At 55.6% G+C, this 18702-nt stretch overlaps 1 protein-coding gene across 4 annotated transcripts in view; it reads right to left on the minus strand.

Moving 5' to 3' along the window:
- Window positions 1-2454: 2454 nt before the first annotated feature.
- PXN (paxillin) overlaps window positions 2455-18702 on the minus strand; it is a 47607-nt gene continuing 31359 nt past the window's right edge. Inside the window, exons 2-15 of one of the 4 annotated variants that reach the window (XM_019467278.2) lie at window positions 14390-14616; window positions 13985-14100; window positions 13497-13633; window positions 13189-13390; window positions 12196-12331; window positions 9803-10705; window positions 8398-8673; window positions 7806-8117; window positions 7077-7175; window positions 6636-6806; window positions 6344-6517; window positions 5685-5766; window positions 5375-5523; window positions 2455-4611 (exon numbers count right to left, since the gene is read on the minus strand). In XM_019467278.2, coding sequence (XP_019322823.2) covers window positions 4345-4611; window positions 5375-5523; window positions 5685-5766; window positions 6344-6517; window positions 6636-6806; window positions 7077-7175; window positions 7806-8117; window positions 8398-8673; window positions 9803-10705; window positions 12196-12331; window positions 13189-13390; window positions 13497-13633; window positions 13985-14100; window positions 14390-14616 — 3251 coding nt within the window. In that variant the 3' untranslated portion in view covers window positions 2455-4344. The remainder of the gene's footprint in view (window positions 4612-5374; window positions 5524-5684; window positions 5767-6343; window positions 6518-6635; window positions 6807-7076; window positions 7176-7805; window positions 8118-8397; window positions 8674-9802; window positions 10706-12195; window positions 12332-13188; window positions 13391-13496; window positions 13634-13984; window positions 14101-14389; window positions 14617-18702) is intronic. The other 3 variants (XM_053902098.1, XM_053902099.1, XM_053902100.1) reach the window with 3 other exon arrangements.

Below are 18702 nucleotides of genomic sequence, written 5' to 3' on the forward strand. Positions count from 1 at the left end.
GTAACTTACTACGTTGTTAGTTGTCTGTCTCTCCCCACAAGAATGCAGGCCCCACAAAGCAGAGACGTTTATCTTATGTCTGGCACATAGCAAGCATATAATAAATATTTGTTGAATGAATGAATGCAAATTTTGCAGTCAGAAGACCTGGACCCATACCCTTCATCACCTACCCTTACCCTTGTTACCCTTACCACGTGCTAACTATGTCATCTTAGGAAGTGATTTCACCTTACTGACCCTGTTTCCCTTTCCTTAGCTGTAAAATGGGGATAATCAAGTATCTACATTCTAGAAAGAGTTGCTATGAGGATTAAATGAGATATGTAACACATATCTTAACAACAATCCCTGGAATGTAGGAGGAAGTCACTAAATACTAGTTTATTTTATTATACATTCATTCAACACTTATTTGAATGTTTATTTATTTATTTTGAGAAAGAGAGAGAGAGGGCGCACACGCAGGGGAGGGACAGAGGGTGAGAAAGAGAATCTTAACCAGGCTCCAGCCTCAGCACACAGCCCCATGCTGGGCTCCATCCCATGACCCTGGGATCATGACCTGAGCCGATATCAGGAGTTGGACATTCAGCCGACTTAGCCACCCTGATGCCCTCAACACTTATTTGAACACTTGTGCTATATCCATAGTTTTTTTTGTTTTTTTTTTTGTTTTTGTAATGATTGAGCTTAGATCCTAGGGCAGAAGCATGTTTCTATCTTCACCCTTTTCACATGGCCAAGTTACAAATTTCTGTATTTTTGTTTCAAAGTTTCCTAGTGCCTCTGATAACCAGCTGTTTAGAGGACTGTTGGAGTCAATGACTGCCAAGCTCTCTTTCTAATGACAATGTATTACTGCATGCTCAGCATTGGGCTAAGTACTTTGTGCACATTACTGCTGTGAATCTTTGCAACAATTCCCTGAGGAGGTACAGTATTAGTAATTCCGTTTATTGGTGAGAAAATTCACAGAGGTTAAACAACTTGCCCAAGTCCTTCAACCAGTAAACAATGGCTTGGGGTGTGGGGCGGGGCACCTGGATGGCTCAGTAGGATTAGCATCCAACTTGGCCTCAGGTCATGATCTCCAGGTTCACAAGTTCGAGGCCCACATCTGTCTTGCTGCTGTCAACAAGGAGCCTGCTTCAGATCCTCTGTCCCTTTCTGCCCCTTCCCCCTCATGTGCAGATACTCCCTCTCTCTCAAAAATAAATAAATATTTAGGAAAAAAAAAAACACCAAAAAAAAAAAAACAAAACCAAAAACCCAACAACCCCAATGGCTTTGGAACTGAAATCTAGGAGCAAGTTCAAAGCCCATGGGCCTCATAATGCTATACAGTCCCCTCCAAACCCTGAGGCTGTTTCTCCCTAACCTATACTTTTCCGTGTATATACATACTCATATGGTACCTTTCCAAGGACATCCTGGCTCTGATGATATAAATATCATCTCTAATTGTAGTACATCAATATAATGGAATATCATGAAGCCATTAAAAATGATGCAGATCTATATTTATTGACACGGGAAAATACTCACAAAGTACAGTTGAGTGAAAAAGCAAATCGGTGAGAAAGCAAATTACAGTAAGTGAGCCATATACATTTCTATAAATAAATCCAGCATGGTCTGGAGGAATAAACCACCATTACCTTTGGGTAACAGTTGAAGGTAATTTCCACTTGAGCTCTCTGTGAAATGGTCAATCAAGATTCCAACTAGAATTCAACATGCTGCTTTTTGGAAACGCATTGGAGAGAACAGGTAAATTCCGAAGCAGCCAGGGGAACAAAGCTATCCAGGAAGCTCCTAGGGCCCAGGACTGGAATTCTGGCTCAGACTGGAATTCTGGCTCAGACCAGGAGGAAGCATGCAAGTATGGATATGACCACCGGAGGGCACTAGAGACCCATCCTCAACTGTAAGTCCACCAACTTCTGCTGGGAAGGTTCCCACCCCACTCACTCCGCCCCAGCCAGCAAGTAGGGCGGCGGTGGGGGATACATCTGGTCAAAGCAGGAACCCAGGCAGAGGCAAGCCCTGGGTTCACATCCTGCCTCTGGGCTCACTCAGAGAATTGTGTTGTGCACGTCAGTTCTCTCTGAACCCCTTCCCTTATCTGTAAATGAGTGTGAGGCCACCCACAGACCCCATGTGAGGATGCCCTTCAGGGAATCTACAGCAAAACTAAGGCAGGGCCTGATCCATGCAGCGCCCAACAGCACTGCTCTCCCTGCTTTTCCTCACCAACTGCTGAGAAAAGAGCCAAGCTCACGCAGGGATCCCATCTGTTCCGGGGGCTTTTTGCCTCAAGTAGGGGAACATCACTGAGTCACTCTCATACTATGGTCTCCATGAATCCGCGGAGGGCTTGGTCTCTTTTCTGGCACTAAATTGTTACCTCAGACAGGATCTTCCTCACCAAGAAAAGGCACTAGGCATAGGTGAAAATAATGGCAAACTTTATTGGCATAAGTCACAGAAATCGAAATGGGGAAAAGCCAGGTTAAAAGTTTACAGAGAAAAAAAATAAAATAAAATCCTCAAATAACCATTGCCCCAGAAGGTAGACCCCAGAAACCCCAGTACCCCTAAGGGAGGGGCCTGGGGCCAGTCACTGTAAACAGAGCAATAAGGCCTATGGGTGGAAGTGGAGACATCAGACCTTTGGAGGGGCCTGGCTGACCTCCCCAGACTGGGGCTGCTCCTAGCCCTGTCTCAAAGGAGGGGGACCCTCTTCTGAGACCCCGGCACACTCAGTCTTTGCTATGAAGCTAGTGGAGTGGTCTGGATCATCTTCACGTTAGACCCCCGCCGGGACCCCTTCTGCGGACCTGGAACACCAGGCTTGCCTGTTCCTGTTTCATCCTTGGGGGACAGAGCTCTGAGGGCTTCCTACTGCTTTAGCAGGATCCTGTCCCCTCTGCCCGGAGTCCTATCAGGCCCCCTTGCAAAAATTTTTGGGCCCTTTTCCCCAGACCTCCAGTCTCCAGGGAGGGCAGGGGAAATTTGGGGAAATGCGGGGCCCAGTGGAATCAACAAGACCAATGGTCAAAATCAGATACCAGCTTTCCTGAGAAGGCAGAAGAAAAAGCCAGAGAGAAGCAGTGAGGAGGCCGAGAATGTTCGGCAGGTTCTCTTTGCTGCCAAAAAGTTCACAGGGGAGCAGATGCTCCTGATGGCTTACTCGGACAGGAAGCAGCACCCCCAAAGTGTACTTTCCCCTTCTCCCCTCTCAGGAACAGGACAGATGAGGTTCAGAACTCTAGGCCCCAAAGGGCAAGACACCCTAAGGCCAGTTTCAGTTAAGAGCTTGCTGGCCCAGGTAGTAAGGAAGGGGTTTTAAAATACAGCAGTTTATATAAAACAGTCCTGGTGAGCCGTGAAGTTAAGGAAGGGGAGTCAGAGAGCTGCTCCGAATTCACCTGCTTGTGCTAAGAAAAAATAAAATACAAATTGCTTCCCCACCCCAAGCCCTCAGTACAAGGCAAATGCCATGCCACGGCCATTGTCACCAACAGGACAAGTGGCCATGGAGGAGGAGAGTACAAAAGGGGACATCTTTAAAATCTCTTCAAAATCATTTTGTATAGAGAAGTAAAAGCAACTCAAGACGATATGAATTCAAACCTCAGTGTAGAAATCTATCAAAGTCGGTACAGTGTCCAGGCACGGGGCAAAACTCCCCACCTCGCGCCGTCCCAGAGATGGAGGAAGTGACTATAAAACATTATTGCTGAAGAGGCCTCTCTCAGTAGAACCAGAGCAGTTATGGGGGGATGGGGGGAGCAGGGGGCAGTTGCCCAGGCCTGGGGAGACTGGAAGGACAGGAGGAGCACAAGAAACCTTCTGGGTGGCCCCTTGACCACTTCCACCCTTGGATAGATAGATTTATGCTGGCATTGTCTGAAGGGAGCTGGGTGTCCCCCAATACTCTCAGGACAAGGATAATCAGGTCGGGACAGGGTAAGAAGGATAAAAAAAAGACCCCATCAGACCCTGCCTGCCCTTCCCCCTGGCTCCACTGCCAAAACATGAGTAAGAGATGGCTCCAGTGTCGGGTGCTGGCATGGCCAGGCGGGTTGGTGGGGACACACGTCCAGGGAGGATGAAGAGTCGGCAGCCTGGGAGGGGGCTGCAGGAGGAGGAAAGCCCAGAGGCTCTGGCAGGCGAAAGAAGAGTGGGCCCTCTTGCCATCCTGCACCAGCCGAGGACACGGGTTCCAGTTTCGATCAGGTTTGCCCCTTCACCCCTGGGCAAGGCCTCTGGGTCACAGTAGCAGTTGCGGGGGGTGGGGGGTGGCTGGGCCAGGGCAGGGGGGGCCATGAAGGGTGCCTAGCAGAAGAGCTTGAGGAAGCAGTTCTGACAGTAAGGCTTGTCGTTCTGCTCCTTGAAGGTGCCCTTGTTGAGCTGCTTGAGGCAGAAGGCACAGACGAAGTGCTCCGGATGGAACTTCTTGGCCATGGCGGTGATGCAGCGGCCCGTGATGGGCTTCTGGCAGCCAGAGCACAGTGAGCCTCGCCGCTCGTGGTAGTGCACCTCACAGTAGGGCTGCCCATCGTGCTCGAAGAAGCTGCCGTTGACGAAGGGCGTGAAGCACTCCTGCCAGGCAGAAGAGGGGGGTGGGGCACAGGAAAGGGGGCTCAGGCTGGGACATCTGCCACTGGCATGGGCAGAAGTCCGTCAAGGTCATGACTCCCCCTTGCTGAGCGTTTCCTATGTGCCACGTGCTGCACCAAACGCTCACTGGATTCTCCCAACAGAAGAGGCAACTGAGACCTAGAAGTTCAGTGACTTGCCTACAGTCACACATCTACTAAGTTGCAGGGCCTGGATTCAAACACAGGTCTTACTGGGCTCCTGGGCAAGTGGCTATAACATTGTGCCCAGAAACCTACCTGCACACTTGGGTGTCAAAGGCACTGAGAAGTCTTGCAGTGAGCAGTGTTTTCCAAACTTATCTGGTCTGAAAGCCCTTGCTGGATCTCTAACATCTGTGGACTCCCATTACCTCCAGAATGCAGTTTGGAGACCATGGCCCAATATTTCCACTGAGGCTGCTAAATGCTTGATCTCATTTAATTCTCACGTGCCCTTCTACCGAACATGACCAGTGCCAGGGCCGCCCACCACACAGGACAAGGCTTGGGGACATGTCTACCTTACTCTTCTTGGTTTCTCCCCGCCTCAGTATGAGCTCTGGCCCAGGATCCACTGGACCTGGGAACTGTACCCCCTATCTGCTACCTCTTTAATGACGCCCAAGTTAGATCCAGAGAGCATCACGGGGGGCGGAGGGGTGGCCTTCTCTCCCCACTGCCCGCTCCCAGCTCCCTCCAGACAAGTAGGCCAGGGGGCTCCCTACCCGGCACACAAAGCACTCGGGATGCCAGAGAGTGTTGAGGGCCGAGATGTAGTTCTCCAGGATGGCCCGGGCACAGCCACCACACTTGGGCGCGAACATGTCAAAGTAATCCTTCCGGCAGTAGGCCTTGCCGTCTTTCTCATGGAACCCTGAGGAGCAGGGGTTTGGGGGGGCAGAGTTAGGGCTTCCAAAGGAGGAGCCACCCTGACTCTCACATCAGCAAAGTCTCCTGCCCCTGCCTCCCCAGTGCTGGGGATGGGGGTGGGGGGCAGAAGGAGGGGCAGCAAGGTGGCCTGCCTGCCAGTCGTACCTTCGGGACCAAAGAAGGCTCCACACTGGGCGCAGAAGAAGTGCTCGGGGTGCCACGTCCGGTCCAGGGCTGTCACCACTTTCTGTGAAAGCAAAGCGTGGGCCCAGAGCCCAGTTGCCAACCCACTGGACAGATTCCACAGTGGAAACTCACAGGCAAGACCTTCCCCCCCCCCCCCCCGCCAGCCCATCCAGAGATGAAGTCCCTCCTCACTGTGCTTGGATTACTACCGGGAATTCCAATTCACTGAAGGAAATGACATGCCCAACACACTCTCTCTCCTGAATCTTCACATGGTAAGGTTAAGGTCACAGGCTGTACTGTGACCCCCATCTTATAAGAAAAGAAACAGTCTCAGAGAGGTTGAGCGTTTCCCTAAACATCACACAGCAGGAGAGTGAGGGCACCAGCATGCCATTCCACTTATCAGGGTGGAGCTCCAAACTCCTGGGAGCTTCCCCAGAGGGAATCTGGGATGGAGGTGGAAGGGAGGCAGAGGGACCCTGCATCCAGCCTGCGCCTGAATCCCAGCCCCACCGTTTCCTGGCTGTGTGAGCTCGAGCATGGGAGTGACCTCTCTGAGCATCAGATGGCACGAACTATAGCGAAGAAGAAATGTGCCAGCACGGCTGCCCTCCCGCCACGCGACAGGGACTCACATCCAGGATGGGACCGTTGCAGTAGTAGCAGCGTGGAGAGAAGAGGTTGTGATAGTCCTTTTCACAGTAGGGCTGCCCGTCCCGCTCAAAGAAGTTCCGGGATCCGATCTCCTCTTGGCAGTGGGTGCAGACAAAGTGCTCCGGGTGCCACGTCTTTCCCATGGCAGTCACAACCTGAGGAAGGAGGCAGAACACGGCTCCGGGCCCTGGCCTGCCGTGGAGCACCCTCCCCTGAGGGGCAGAGGTCCGACCACCTGCGGCTCCCTCCCCTCTCCACCTCGACCTTCATCACCTGCCCGGCAATGGGCTTCTTGCAGGCCCCGCAGACCCCTTTGGCAACCGTGGCGACCCCCAGTTTGTTCAGGTCAGACTGCAGGCTCCCCAGCATACTATCCAGCTGGCTTCCAGGCTTTGGAGGCCCCCCAGGGGGAGAGCTGCTCCCTGTCTTCCCCTGGGCCATGAACTGTGGAGACAGGGAGAGAGGTGGTCAGGACTTCCAGGCTTGGGGACGACGTCTGCAGCACCGCGGCACTGGGGGAGTTTCTCCCTCCTGGACATTTGGGCTGATAGAGGCAAGCAGGGCCACCTCTTCCAGGGCCTTCAGAGCCCAGAGGGTGGGAATGGCATCCACAAGAGATCCTGGTGGTCACAGGGGTTCAAGACACCCCACCGGCCTGACCAACGTCCAGAAAATGGGCAAGCAGGACCCTAGGCCCCCAGCCTCAGCACTGACCCCTCCCTCGTCCTGCCCTTCGGGACTGCTCTGCCTGCCGTTCGGAGGCCAGCCGGCCGCCCATGCTTCTCCATCCGCAATCTGTTCCAGGCCCTGGATCTTGGGTAGGGGAGGAAACGAGGACAAGAAAATTGTTTTTAATTAAGGAAGAAAGAAAAAGAGATCTTGGAATTGGACCATTTCACAAAAGGGAATCTAAGAGAGATAAGAGATCCCGCCCCCACCCCCCAACTGGAAGTACCAAAATAAGGAGGAAAAGTCTAGAGAAGGATGGCCCAGGCAGATGTGAAGAAGGGGAGAAAGGTGAGCCAGCTAAAGGCACAGACACAGGAAAGGAAGGTGACTGGGGCCAGGAGCAAAGAGGCCTTCCAGATACTGGTCTAGGGGCTGGAGGGAGAGAAGGCTTGCTTTCCCTTCTGGGAATGGCTTCCTCAGAGGAGGGTGGGGCAGGACCAAGGGACATCAGGAAGGAACAGGCAGAGAGAAGCCGCATCGGGGAGCAAGAGGACAGATGACATCAAAGGGCTGGGAGAGTGAACGGCAGATTAAGAGAGGGTCCCGGGTCAAAGCGAGGTCTACGGAAGGACTGTGGTACTGTCCTGACGTGTGCACAGGGGCGGGGATGGGGGAGTGTGCCACAGGGTGTGTGTGTGTGTGGGGGGGGGGGGCCTGCAAGTGTGCAGGGGAGGGACAAGGCCCAGGCAGCAGGACGGGGACAGGGAGGCCTGCCTGCATCGGGGGGAAGAGCGGGTCCTCGTCGGTCTGGCAGCCCACGGACCTCCAAGTTTGGGGTACAGGAGGGGGAGGGGTGGGGCCCTTCACACCCTCCTCCTGCAGCCCTGCCACAGCACTCGAGTCCCCAGGGGAACCTCGGGCAAGAGCGGAGGGCCCCAGGGAGGAGGGGCCGGGCAGGCTGGGTGGGGGAGAAGGGCTGCTGGCTGAGGAGTCTTTACGCTGCTGGAGCAAAGGGACAGGAGGAGGAGAAGCCAGAACAGAGAAGGTTCTTCTCAGGGGAACAGGGGAGCCGGGAGGGAAGACGACCTGGGAAGAAGAAAGGAGGGAGAGAGATGAAGCAGAGCAGAGGAGCAGGGTGTGGCGCCATCCCCAGGCTCCCCCTGGGCTTTCCCACCCTGGCACCAAGCATGAGGTCATGAGGCCATGAGGCCATGAGGCCAGCCTCACCAGGTCACAGGGTGCAGGACCCCCTTCCCCCCACCTCCCCACACACCCCACATCTCCCCTCCAGCCATCCTGGGGAAGAATCGGGATGCCTACTGCCCTGACCCTGGCCCTGGCCCAGCCCCGGGCACCTCCTCGCTACCTTCTCTACAAGCTGCCCCCCAGCCCGCCTCCCTCGAGGCTGCACAGTGATGATGACGCCCTCAGTCAGCCAGTCCTCAGCAGAGGCCCCCGCTGCCCCCGCTGCCTCCTCTGCCTCCGGCTGGATGCCGAGCCGACCCTGCAGCTCTGCGATGAGCCGCTCCTGGGATGGGGTCCTGCTCAGGGTGGCGGGGTCCAGCCGGCGGCGAGGGGAGGGCTCCCGGGACATGGGGTGCGCGTGGCCCGTCTCCCGGCTCCTCCTGATCACAGAGCGGATCTGAGGGGGGAGGGGGAAGCCGTCACAGTCCCACTCTGGGCTCAGCCGATGCTGCTCAGTCCACACTCAGGTGCCCCAGGGAAGAGGCAGGACAAAACTGCCAGAAAAGAGCCAAGCTGGGGTGAGGTGGAGGCAGGGGGCAGAGCAGACTCCCTCCACCCAGCGCTCACCTCCATGTCGGCAATGACCTTGGGCAAGACACTTCACCTCCAGGGGCCTCAGCTTCTCTATCCTTGAAATGGGGTTAGAGTACTTTCTTGGCTGCCTTACAGGGTTATCACATTATTTGAAAGGATGTTAAGTGGACATTCTTGAAAAGGCATAAGGCTCTTTCTTTTTTTGATCTGAAATAGAAAAACGTGATCTTTCTTCCAATAAATCTTTTAATTTTTTCCTTATGTATATTATAACCTGCTCGTTTGTAGTGGTTTTGGCTTTTTTGTTTTTGCTTTACTTTGTTTTGGGAGAGGACATAAAATTTTAATCACGCAAGAAGCACATAAAAACAGTAACATTAGCCGTGGCTTATTGAGGACCACATGCTGTATTCTCAGCACTTCACAGGCATTATCTCATTTAATCCTCTGGACAACCTTGGGGGGAAATGGTCTATTATACCCTCATTTTCTCTCTCTTTTTTTTTAAGTAGGCTCCACACACAACATGGGGCCTGAACCCACGACCCCAAGATCAAGGGTCGCATGCTCTGACGAGCCAGGCAGGTACCCTACTATTACCCCCATTTTAAAGATGAGAAAACTGAGGCTGGTGGGGGGTTGCCCAAGGTCACACAGGGTAGCAAGTACTGGAAGCACAGTTTATATTCAGTACTATCTGGTTCCAAAGCCCATGCTTTTAACCATTTTGCACACATCACATCAGAAAGGAGGAGCCCATCTAAAGGAAAAAGCCTTAAACGAGCAAGAGGTGACTGCCACTAAGAGATCATTCCAGGGCCCAGAGAATTCCACTGCTGAATCCTGGTCATCAGGGTCACAGGCCACGCGATCTTCGGATTTGCTGCCCAAGCAGACATGCAGAGTGGGAGGCTACATGCGGTTAGGCAGGAGGGGCCCACACTTGGGCCGGCAGAGGACCATGCCTAGCAGCCGTGCAAGCTTGCGCCTGCCTGGCCTGAGGTGGAAATCCTCTCAGTGGTGCTGGGCGTGTCCATGACCACGGCAGGTGGAAGCTCCGACTGTTCCCTCCTGGCAGCAGCTTCAGTGACGCCCTCTGGCCACCTGGGGGTCTCAGGTCCCTGGGTTGGCCTGACCAGGCTTCCCTTCATGAGTGTCTGTCCACCTAACTGCTCCTTGCCAACTGGGGCCGGGCCGCTGCTTTCCAGCTCCCCTGGCTCTGGCTTTGCCCTCTGCTTCCGCTGTCCACATTCCTTGGTGAGACTCCAGGTATCTGGGAAGATGGCCTGACGGTCCACGGCCACGACAGCTGGCTCAGTTACTTCCTGGAAGCTGCATGTGGCTCCGTGGGGCGTCTCAGGCCTGAGCGCCTCCAAAGCCCATGGCTGCTCCCGAGTGGCAGCCACGGCCTCCTCTGGGTACAAAGGGTTGGCCAACAGCCCGTGGGGGGCTCCAGGCTCCTGGGGACCTATATACCCAGCTTGGCCGGGTAGCATGTGGCAGGGGGGGCCCCCGGAAAGCTCACTTATAAGATTCGGTAGATCTTTCCAAACCTGAGTCTGGCTCTCTGCACCTAATGGCCCCAGAGACCCCTCCACAGAGGGAGACCCTGAGTTGGGAGTATCAGGCGTCACCCGGAGGCCAGCCAAATCAAGCCAGTTGGGAGCCACAGGAGGTAGAAGGCCCCGTCCATTATCAGTGTCCTCAGAGCAGAGGACCTCCTGGCTGGGACTGTGGCCTCCAGAGGAGGGTTTGGTAATGGATGGCAAGAATACAGAGGGCCCAGGAGGAGGAGGAGGAGGAGGAGGAGGAGGAGGAGAACGTATGAGGTGTGGGGATGGAGCTGGTTTGGGCAGCAGCTCTGGGGAGCTCAAGGCCACAGCAGAGGAGCTGGTCTGGAGGAGGAGAAAGACAAAAGACAGAAGGGAGAGGAGAGATAGACGGGAGAGGGGAGGGGAGGCGCTCACCGCAAGGGATGGGCTTGGGCTGAGGGCTCTGAGAGCCACCATCAACACTGACCTAGACTACGCCGAGGTGGCTATGAAGGTGAAGCATGAGTACTGGCCTAAGAAAAAGACCCCAGACCCCAAAAAGGTGTTCCTGGGCTCCACATCCTTGGCTCCCGTCAAAGCCATGCCTGTGGGACCACCCCAGTCAGAGTAGGTACAAGGGAGAAAACGCTATGGAGAAGTGGACCACAGGAGACAGGTGGCCAAGGAGGTTAGCCCAAGCACCGATCGAGAAAGAGTCGGCCGCAGGCAGCTGCCCTCCTCTGCCAAACCTGGTCCAACGTGGCTGTCTCTCCCAGACAACCCTACCCTTCCTATGGCCCCCAAGACCTTGCTCTCAGGGCACAGCTAGAACCAGTGCAGCTTCTTGTAGGACACTACGACCCTGGCTGTCTCAGAAAGCAAAAGGAGCCTAAAGGGAAGGAGGGCAGGGCTCTCCAAGGCCAACACCAGAGTCCAACACCGTTAAGAGTCTGACAGTGGCTACTCACCACTTAGAACCGTGAGGGTCACAAGCCCACATAGCTCCCATCCCCCACTATGAATCCCCAGCTGGAGGGACTCTTGGAGGTACACTCAGGGCCAAGAGCACTCAGACTGCTTGCTCCCCTTCTCAGATTCCCTGTATCATGCCCCAAAGGTCTCGGGCAGACCCACGTGGAAGGATGAAGTCAGCAACTGTTGGAGATCAGTCAATATCAATCCCCATGGAGGCACTGCATCTTCTAAATAAAACATCTTGGGCCTGGCAGGCCCAGGAAGCCCAGGAAGCCCAGGATGGGAGGGGAAGGGAGGTCTCGTGCAGAACAAGCTCAGTAGCCTGACAGGTTAGGACAGAACCTATGGGGACTCAGAGGCTTGTGGAGAGTTGGGGAGAAGGATAGAGGGAGGCTGATGGCTGGAGGCCTATGGATTCAGGAGCCAGAGGCAGAAAGAAAAAGGACGTGTTGAGGACAGCTAGCCAGCGTGGGAGACGGGACTCCAGGGCAAATGACCTCTCAGGCACAGGATCCCAGTCCCACATGGCCCATCAGAGAATGCCCTCCCCCACTAAGAGCAACCATCAACACAGAGCCCTTTGTCCCAGCCTCCTGATCCCCTTGCCTGGGTGGCTGGGAGCTGGGAGCAACCCGGGAGGAAGGAATGTCCCTGCAAAGTGCTTCTCTGCCTTCACAGGCTGTGAGGCAGCCCAGTCCCCATGAAGCCTGGCCGGACCCTCCCTCTCCCGCATCCCGGCAAGGCCAGAGCATTTCCAGGCCCCCGGCTCAGGGCAAGGCACCCGGACGCTGAGGGACTGAGTTCTGGCTACTCACACTGAGGTACAGGAGGAGAAGAATGAGGGGGCAGGGCGGGGGAGAGGAGGGGTCTTGGGGCACCTTGAAATCCGACAGCGAGGCCATCAGCTCGTCCAGCTCCCTGGTGGCAGAGGAGGCCGACATGCGTGTCTGCTGCTGGCTGGAGGTGGCTCTCTGAGGGCTGCTCACCTCGCCCTGGTTCACAGTGATGGCAGGGCTGCAGGGCAGGCACGGCATCAGCGAGGGCCCCGGGGTCAGCTCCACGTGCCCCCAGAGTGGCCCTCTCCTCTTCAGGGTACCAACATCTCTGCTCTCCCAGCGGGGTCCTCCCGCCCCTGACTCTACAGAAGCCCGCCAGCTCCCGATCTCTCCTGGGGGCCAGAGCGGAGGTGAGCGGCCGGCACGGGAGAAGGGAGGGCAGCTCAGGGGGCACCTTCCCCAGGAAGACACCTCTGGGCCTGCCAACCCAGCTTCAAGCTTGCCTGTTAAACAAGCCCAAATGGGATAAAGGACTTGTTCATCCCTTGCGTATCCCCCACGACACTGGATGTACATGTGAGATTGTTCCAGCAACACAGTAACAGCAAGAAGAGCTAACATTCAGTAAGCCCTTACCACGTGCATCATGTGCTATGAGCCGGAAACCATTCCAAACACTTGACACGTATTATTGGCTCTCATCCCATTGAGGTAGGTGATCTTATCACCATTGTCCTATATCCCTTCATCCCATTTTATAGACAGGAAAACTAAGGCTTGAGAGACGATGCTTAGTAAGGACAGAACCAATATGTGAACCCTTATAGTGTGGCTCCAAAGCCTGTGCAGACAGCCACTAAGCTATGGGCGCCCTTGTCATGCACAATGTCATCTTTTCTGATAGGTGGTGGTTCACTGGAGGCAGGGAGGGTGTTCATGGGACTCCACTAACCCCCCAGCGCCAGGTACGGGGCCTGGCAAAAAACAGGCACTCACAGAGGGAATGGGTGACAACTCGGCTAAGTGGACAGACACCGGGGCATGGGCACTGGCTGGGTGAGACCTTCCCTGCCGGGAGAGCCCGGTGATACTCACACTGGGCTGGGCACAGAGCTCTCCAGTTCATCCAAGAGACTCTCCACACTGGGCCGCACGTCCTCCAGACCACGGCCCCCATTCCACTTGGGCTTCTCTTTGGTCAGGGGCCCAGCTTTGCCCCCCAATGGGCTGTTACTCTCTGGGATGCCACAGTGGGGGCTCAGAGCCCCAGGCAGTGGGGGGCTGGAGTTGGCCTCATCTTGGAAGAGTGAGAGAGAAAGGCTGGTCAGCCCTGACCCCTCTGGGGATCCAGAGGCCAGGTGGATCTGGAGGGGGCAGGAGGGTGTACAGGGATTCAGTCCTACCTGCAGGAAAGCCTGGGGGGTTATGCTGCACAGCGTTCAGTTCCAGCAGCAGGCGGTCAAGTTCAGAAAGGTTGCTGCCCAGGGAGGAGCTCATCACTGTGGGTGAAGGCTCGGCAGACTTCTGCTTGTTGGGGAAACTGAGAGGCAAAGGGGAGGTCACAGTGAGAGGCGTCCCACCCCCGTAGTTTTGGTGGCCTCCAAATTCTCAAGGAGAATAAGGCAGAAGGCGTACAAAGTCTCCCCCCAGCAAGAGATTAGAGAGGGAGGAAGGGATGTGGTAAAAAGAGAGGAGGAAAAAGTCTTGCCTCAGTTCCTCAAAGACACAAGGTGCTGTGACAACCCAACCCTGCGGCTGCGTGGAGATGGCAATGCTGAGGCCACCGGGCCAGTCCAGAGGCATTAGGAGCTGGCCGGGAGCCTCAGGGCCTTCTGCGGGCTGTTGGAAGCAGGAGGGGAAGGAGACAGGCAGGCAGGTACCGGGGCAGTACCTGTAGACGTGCTCTTCCTCACCGGCGCGGGGACATGGAGGGCCGCCGCCGTCCTGGGGGACGGAAGCACTGGAAGTTTTGGCACTGGAGCCGTACACAGGTGACGGGGACTGAGGCTGCAGGGAAGAGAACGCTCAGAGCCTCCCCCAAGGGGAGGAGAAGGAAGAGCCCGAGTCACCCCCAGGAGGTTCCTGCTCACAGACAGTCTCACCAGGGAATTTCCACTCTGGCTGGGAGACAGGTGATTAACACTTGGTCACTTGCCCCCTCACGTGGCATCTGGGAGACCTGGATATTTCCTGGCCCCTCTCCCTCTCCCTCGACCCCATTCCTCCCCCGGTTCCCCAAACGCCTACAGTCCCGAAGCCTCTGTTCCCTGTCTTCCAGCCACTGCCCCCACCTTACCTGCTGGTGGATGAATCGGGAGGCACTGGGCTGCCACTGGTCTAAGGGGTCAAGGATCGTGCCATTGAGGGCCTCACTGGATGGGGGTGGAGGGACAGGGGGCGGCACGGCAATCTCCTGGTATGTGTGGTTTCCAGTTGGGTATGAGTAGGGGGTCTCCTCAGACAAGAACACGGGCCGTTTGGAGATGTGGGAGGTGGTGGACTCCAAGTCTGCCAGCAGGGCGTCTGTGGAGAGAACAGGCAGAGAGCCGGTAGGAACCAGGGATCCTGGACCGCACAGTCCAGCGGCAGTGCCTTGCCTGCTTGCTGCACCCAAGAGTTAATGACTTCTGAGCACCTGCCCCACCCCTGGGAGAAATAACCAGCCTCAGGACAGGAAACTGTCAGCCCAGACCAGTCTGGCTAAGAACCAGCTTCCAAAACTGACCTCTTCTCCCCAGCCCAGGACTGAAGGTGCCATGGAGGCTCCGTGGGCTGCCTTTGGGGCTCTCCTACCTCTGGCAGTCAGGCACCTGTGTTCCCTGCCGACAGGGCTGTGCAGCTGGCTGGCTGGAAGTCAGAAATGCCTGCCTGGCACTCTGACTTCACAGGGCAAGGCGGGGAGAATGGGCGGGAGGGGCCACACGTCACGGGGAGGGGCCCAGGCAGTGCCAGGTCCCACTTAAATTCCAGGAGCTTAGGCTTTCTCAGTGCCCCCCCCCACCCCCCCCCACCCCGACTAGAGCAGTCCCGGGGGTGTGGTACCTGCCTTTCTGGCTAGGTAGAAGTAAAACCCCAGGCTCCGAGCTCCTCCTGAGACTTCTGGGCAAGGCTCTGGGCTACTGGGGTGAGGTACGCGAGGAGGTGGGGGCTGGTCGAGGCTGGTGCAGTGTTCCCCACCCCCTCAGCCAAGCAGGGGGCAGGACTGCTCTGTAGGCTGTTTCTGCGGAAGCCTGGCAAGCAGCCTGGCCCCAGAGACTCCAGGGCCCCACTACTCTGCTTTTAACAGCAGCAAGGGAGCCGAATCGAGTACAAGCTTCCATTACTCTGGCACCAGGCAGCCAACAGGGGGGCCCTGGATCTCCCCAGTCCCCAGACGAGGGAACAGCTGGAGGGGCAGGAGTAGGAACTGCGGAAAACCCCCCAACTTCAATCCTCCCCTCCTGGGACCCTCAACAGCCCCACAGCCCAGAGAGCCTGGCCCCAACACCACACCCTCATTCCTACCATGTTCAGGGACTTGCTCACTCTCACTTCCCTGCCGACCTGCTGAGGGTCAGGAATGACGCTCAGTCCCTGTGGGCCTTAGGATATTACATATCAGAAAGCAATGGCTGTGCCTACTGCCATTTACTAGTAACAGGCACTGTGCTAGGCACTGTGTGTACATGGTCTCTCTGTTAATCCTAATCCTGGATAAACCTGGAATTCTGATCCTCCCTTTGCAGATGGGAAAAGGGGCTTCAACAGGTGATGGGGCTTTCCCAGATAACAAAGCCAGTGACAGACAGGACTGTCTGGCTCTTCAGAAGCCCCAAACCCCAAAAATCTGGCCTGCAAGAGTCTGCTGGGATCACGACATGATGCCACATTTAAACAGCACAATTTCCTGAATGTCAGCGCCCAGGATCAGAGAGCTACCAGTCTCATTCTTCCTAAGGGCTCTGTCCCCAACCCTACCCCAGCTCAGCAAAGGGAAGCAAGGGGGGCCCACACCTTCCCCCAGGTGCCTGCCCCGTCCTCCCACCCCCAAGGCTGGCCACACCTACCCCTGGCCCCTACCCAGCTGGTCAGAGGGGGAGCTTGTCACAAGGCCCAGGACCCTGGGGCCAGTAGCGCAGCACAAGGGTCTCCTGACTTCCAAGGAAGTTCCTGCAGCCCCCTCCCACTCCGGATCCTCTAGGAGATGTCTGGCTTCCTGTCTCTACCAAATCAGAACTAGAGACAGTCAGTGTGCACCCAGGTAATGACAGAAAAGGACCCAGCGTCCAGGGCCAATCCCAGTGGCCTCTGCACAGCCGCACCTGCTGCCCTGGCTTCACGCAGCATCCCCATTTCTTCTGGGCCCAATCCAGCAGGGGCAACCCCCAGCTGGAAAACCCCAAAGGGCTCCCTAGAGCAGGCAACAAGTGCAATACCAGTGAGACTAAAAGGAGTAGCTGCCATGCTTGACCACCCACCACATGCCAGGAGCTTTACCTGTGTTCCTTCCCTTCCTCCTCACAGCAAAACTAGCACGGAGGGGAAAGTGAGGTTCAGAGAGGTAGATAGAGTCACGTCCCCATGCTGCTGAAGCTTGCTGCCATGACACAGCCAGGATCTGAACTTGGCTCTCTCAGGCTCCAAACACTCAGTAGAAGACAAATGGTTAACCCATTCCATCAGACCCTCTGAGTGAGGGCCTCCACTGCCCTCTGCCTCGAATACCCCATCCCCCCTAGTCATGAGCTGACTCTAAGTCTGGTTTATAATTTCACTTGTGTGTTTTTTTTTTAAGTTTATTTACTTATTTTGAGAAGCGGGGTGTGTGTGTGTGGGGAAAGAGAGAGAGAGAGGGGGGAGAGAGAGAGAGAGAGAGAGAGAGAAAGAAACCAGTGGGGGAGGGGCAGAGAGAGAGGGAGAGAAGATCTGAAGCGGGCCCTGTACTGCCAGCAGCGAGACCAACGTGGCGCACTTAAACTCACAAACCAGGAGATCGGGACCTGGGCCGAAGTCGGACGCTTAACCCACTGAACCACCCAGGAGCCCCTCACTTGACTCTTCTGAACACTGATACATCTATTGGTCAAAAGGAGCAGCCCTAGGGGACAGAAACAAAAGATCCCAAGAGTTCAAGTCTCAGTTCCTCTATCTACTATCCACGGCCAAACAGCAAATGCCTTCACTTCCTTGAGCCAGCCTCAGTTGCCTTGGCAAGTGTGATTCCTACCTCGCAGCACTGGTGTAAGGTTTATATAAGCCAGCAGATGCTACGCTACATGGGAAGCTACAAACATCAGATCTTATTTGTTTTGGGACATTGTGAAAAACATCTTCCTCTAAGGAGATCAGGATAGGATGCAAAGTACTGACTTCTCCTACATGTTCTATGGGTAGAATCTGGGCAAAACATGACAAGGGCAATCTGGAAGAGAAAAACAAAGTGATGAAGTAACATTCAGAGTGAAACCTGTGTGGATGCCTGGGAGAGAGCACATCAAACTTGCGTCTATCTGAGTGAGAGAGAGAGCGCACGCACAAGCCAGCAAGCCACAGGGCCTCTGGTGTAGCTTCCTTCTCTCTCTGCACCGTCTTTGCTCAGTGACTGCACAGGACTTGGCATCACTGTCCCCCCACAGGCTCCCCCAAATGCCTCAAGAAAGGGAGCCAGGAATAGAGGAGGCAGCCAAGGAGGACTCTGGCCTCTACTTTGGATTCCTATAGGTGCAGAAGACTGCTATGTCCCCATGGCCTAGAAAATGGTTACAGGCCAAAGTCTCCTTGCAAAAGCTCGGCAAACTCCTCCCCTGCTGAGTAAACAGAGGCAGCAGGAAGAGGACTGATCAAGGGAGTCCACTTGCAAGCAGCACCACATGGGTGAGTCCCCCAGTTTTCAGCTACAGCTACTGCCTGGTACTTAGCTCTAAACACTCGGGGGCCAGGCTCAGTGTCCTACTCAGATCCCAAAAAAGGGGTCAGAGAAAATGGTGCCCATTGGAACACTTTCCCCCCTCCCAGTGTTTGTAGAATACGTTCCAGATACACAGAAGCAGGATCTGAAGCAGTGAGGGCTCCCTCATCCAGGCTAAGGAAAGCTTCAAACTTCCTCAGCATTTCTCCACTAACTTTCTGGCTCCAAGCCTGAGACCTCCAGAACAAGTCAGAGCCACTAGGAGCACCCAAGCCACTCTGCGGAAGGAGGCTCTTCCTGGGGCTTCCCGTTCCTTTTCTGGAAGAAACCGCCCTACATTCTGCAGGCTTTTTGCCTCTCTGGGCCAGCTGGTGCATGTCCTGCACTTCCATCCAACGTGTGTGTCGGAGGAGGGTTCTCCTCTCTAGGTAGGTGAGGGAAGGGATGGCTGGCTCGGTGCAAAGACTTCCAACCCACCGCGGGCAAAGGACACCCAGCTATGCCCTGGCGAGGAAAGGGTGCGGTCCGTCCGCTGCTTCCCGCCAGAGGGCGCTACTGGCCCGTCAGCTTCCTGCCGCAGGCAGTAACCAAAGGTAAACTCGGCGCAACCACCGAATTTTCGAGCCGGGGAAGACCCGGGAGCCCCTGGTCAGGGGTTCCCTGGGGAAGCTTCAATCTCGAGAAAGCTCGGCTGAGCTGGAAGGAAGGAGCAGCTACGGGAG

The sequence above is a fragment of the Panthera pardus genome, unplaced genomic scaffold, assembly GCF_024362965.1.
Source record: "Panthera pardus isolate Hobbes unplaced genomic scaffold, ASM2436296v1 HiC_scaffold_15, whole genome shotgun sequence".
NCBI lineage: Eukaryota > Metazoa > Chordata > Mammalia > Carnivora > Felidae > Panthera > Panthera pardus.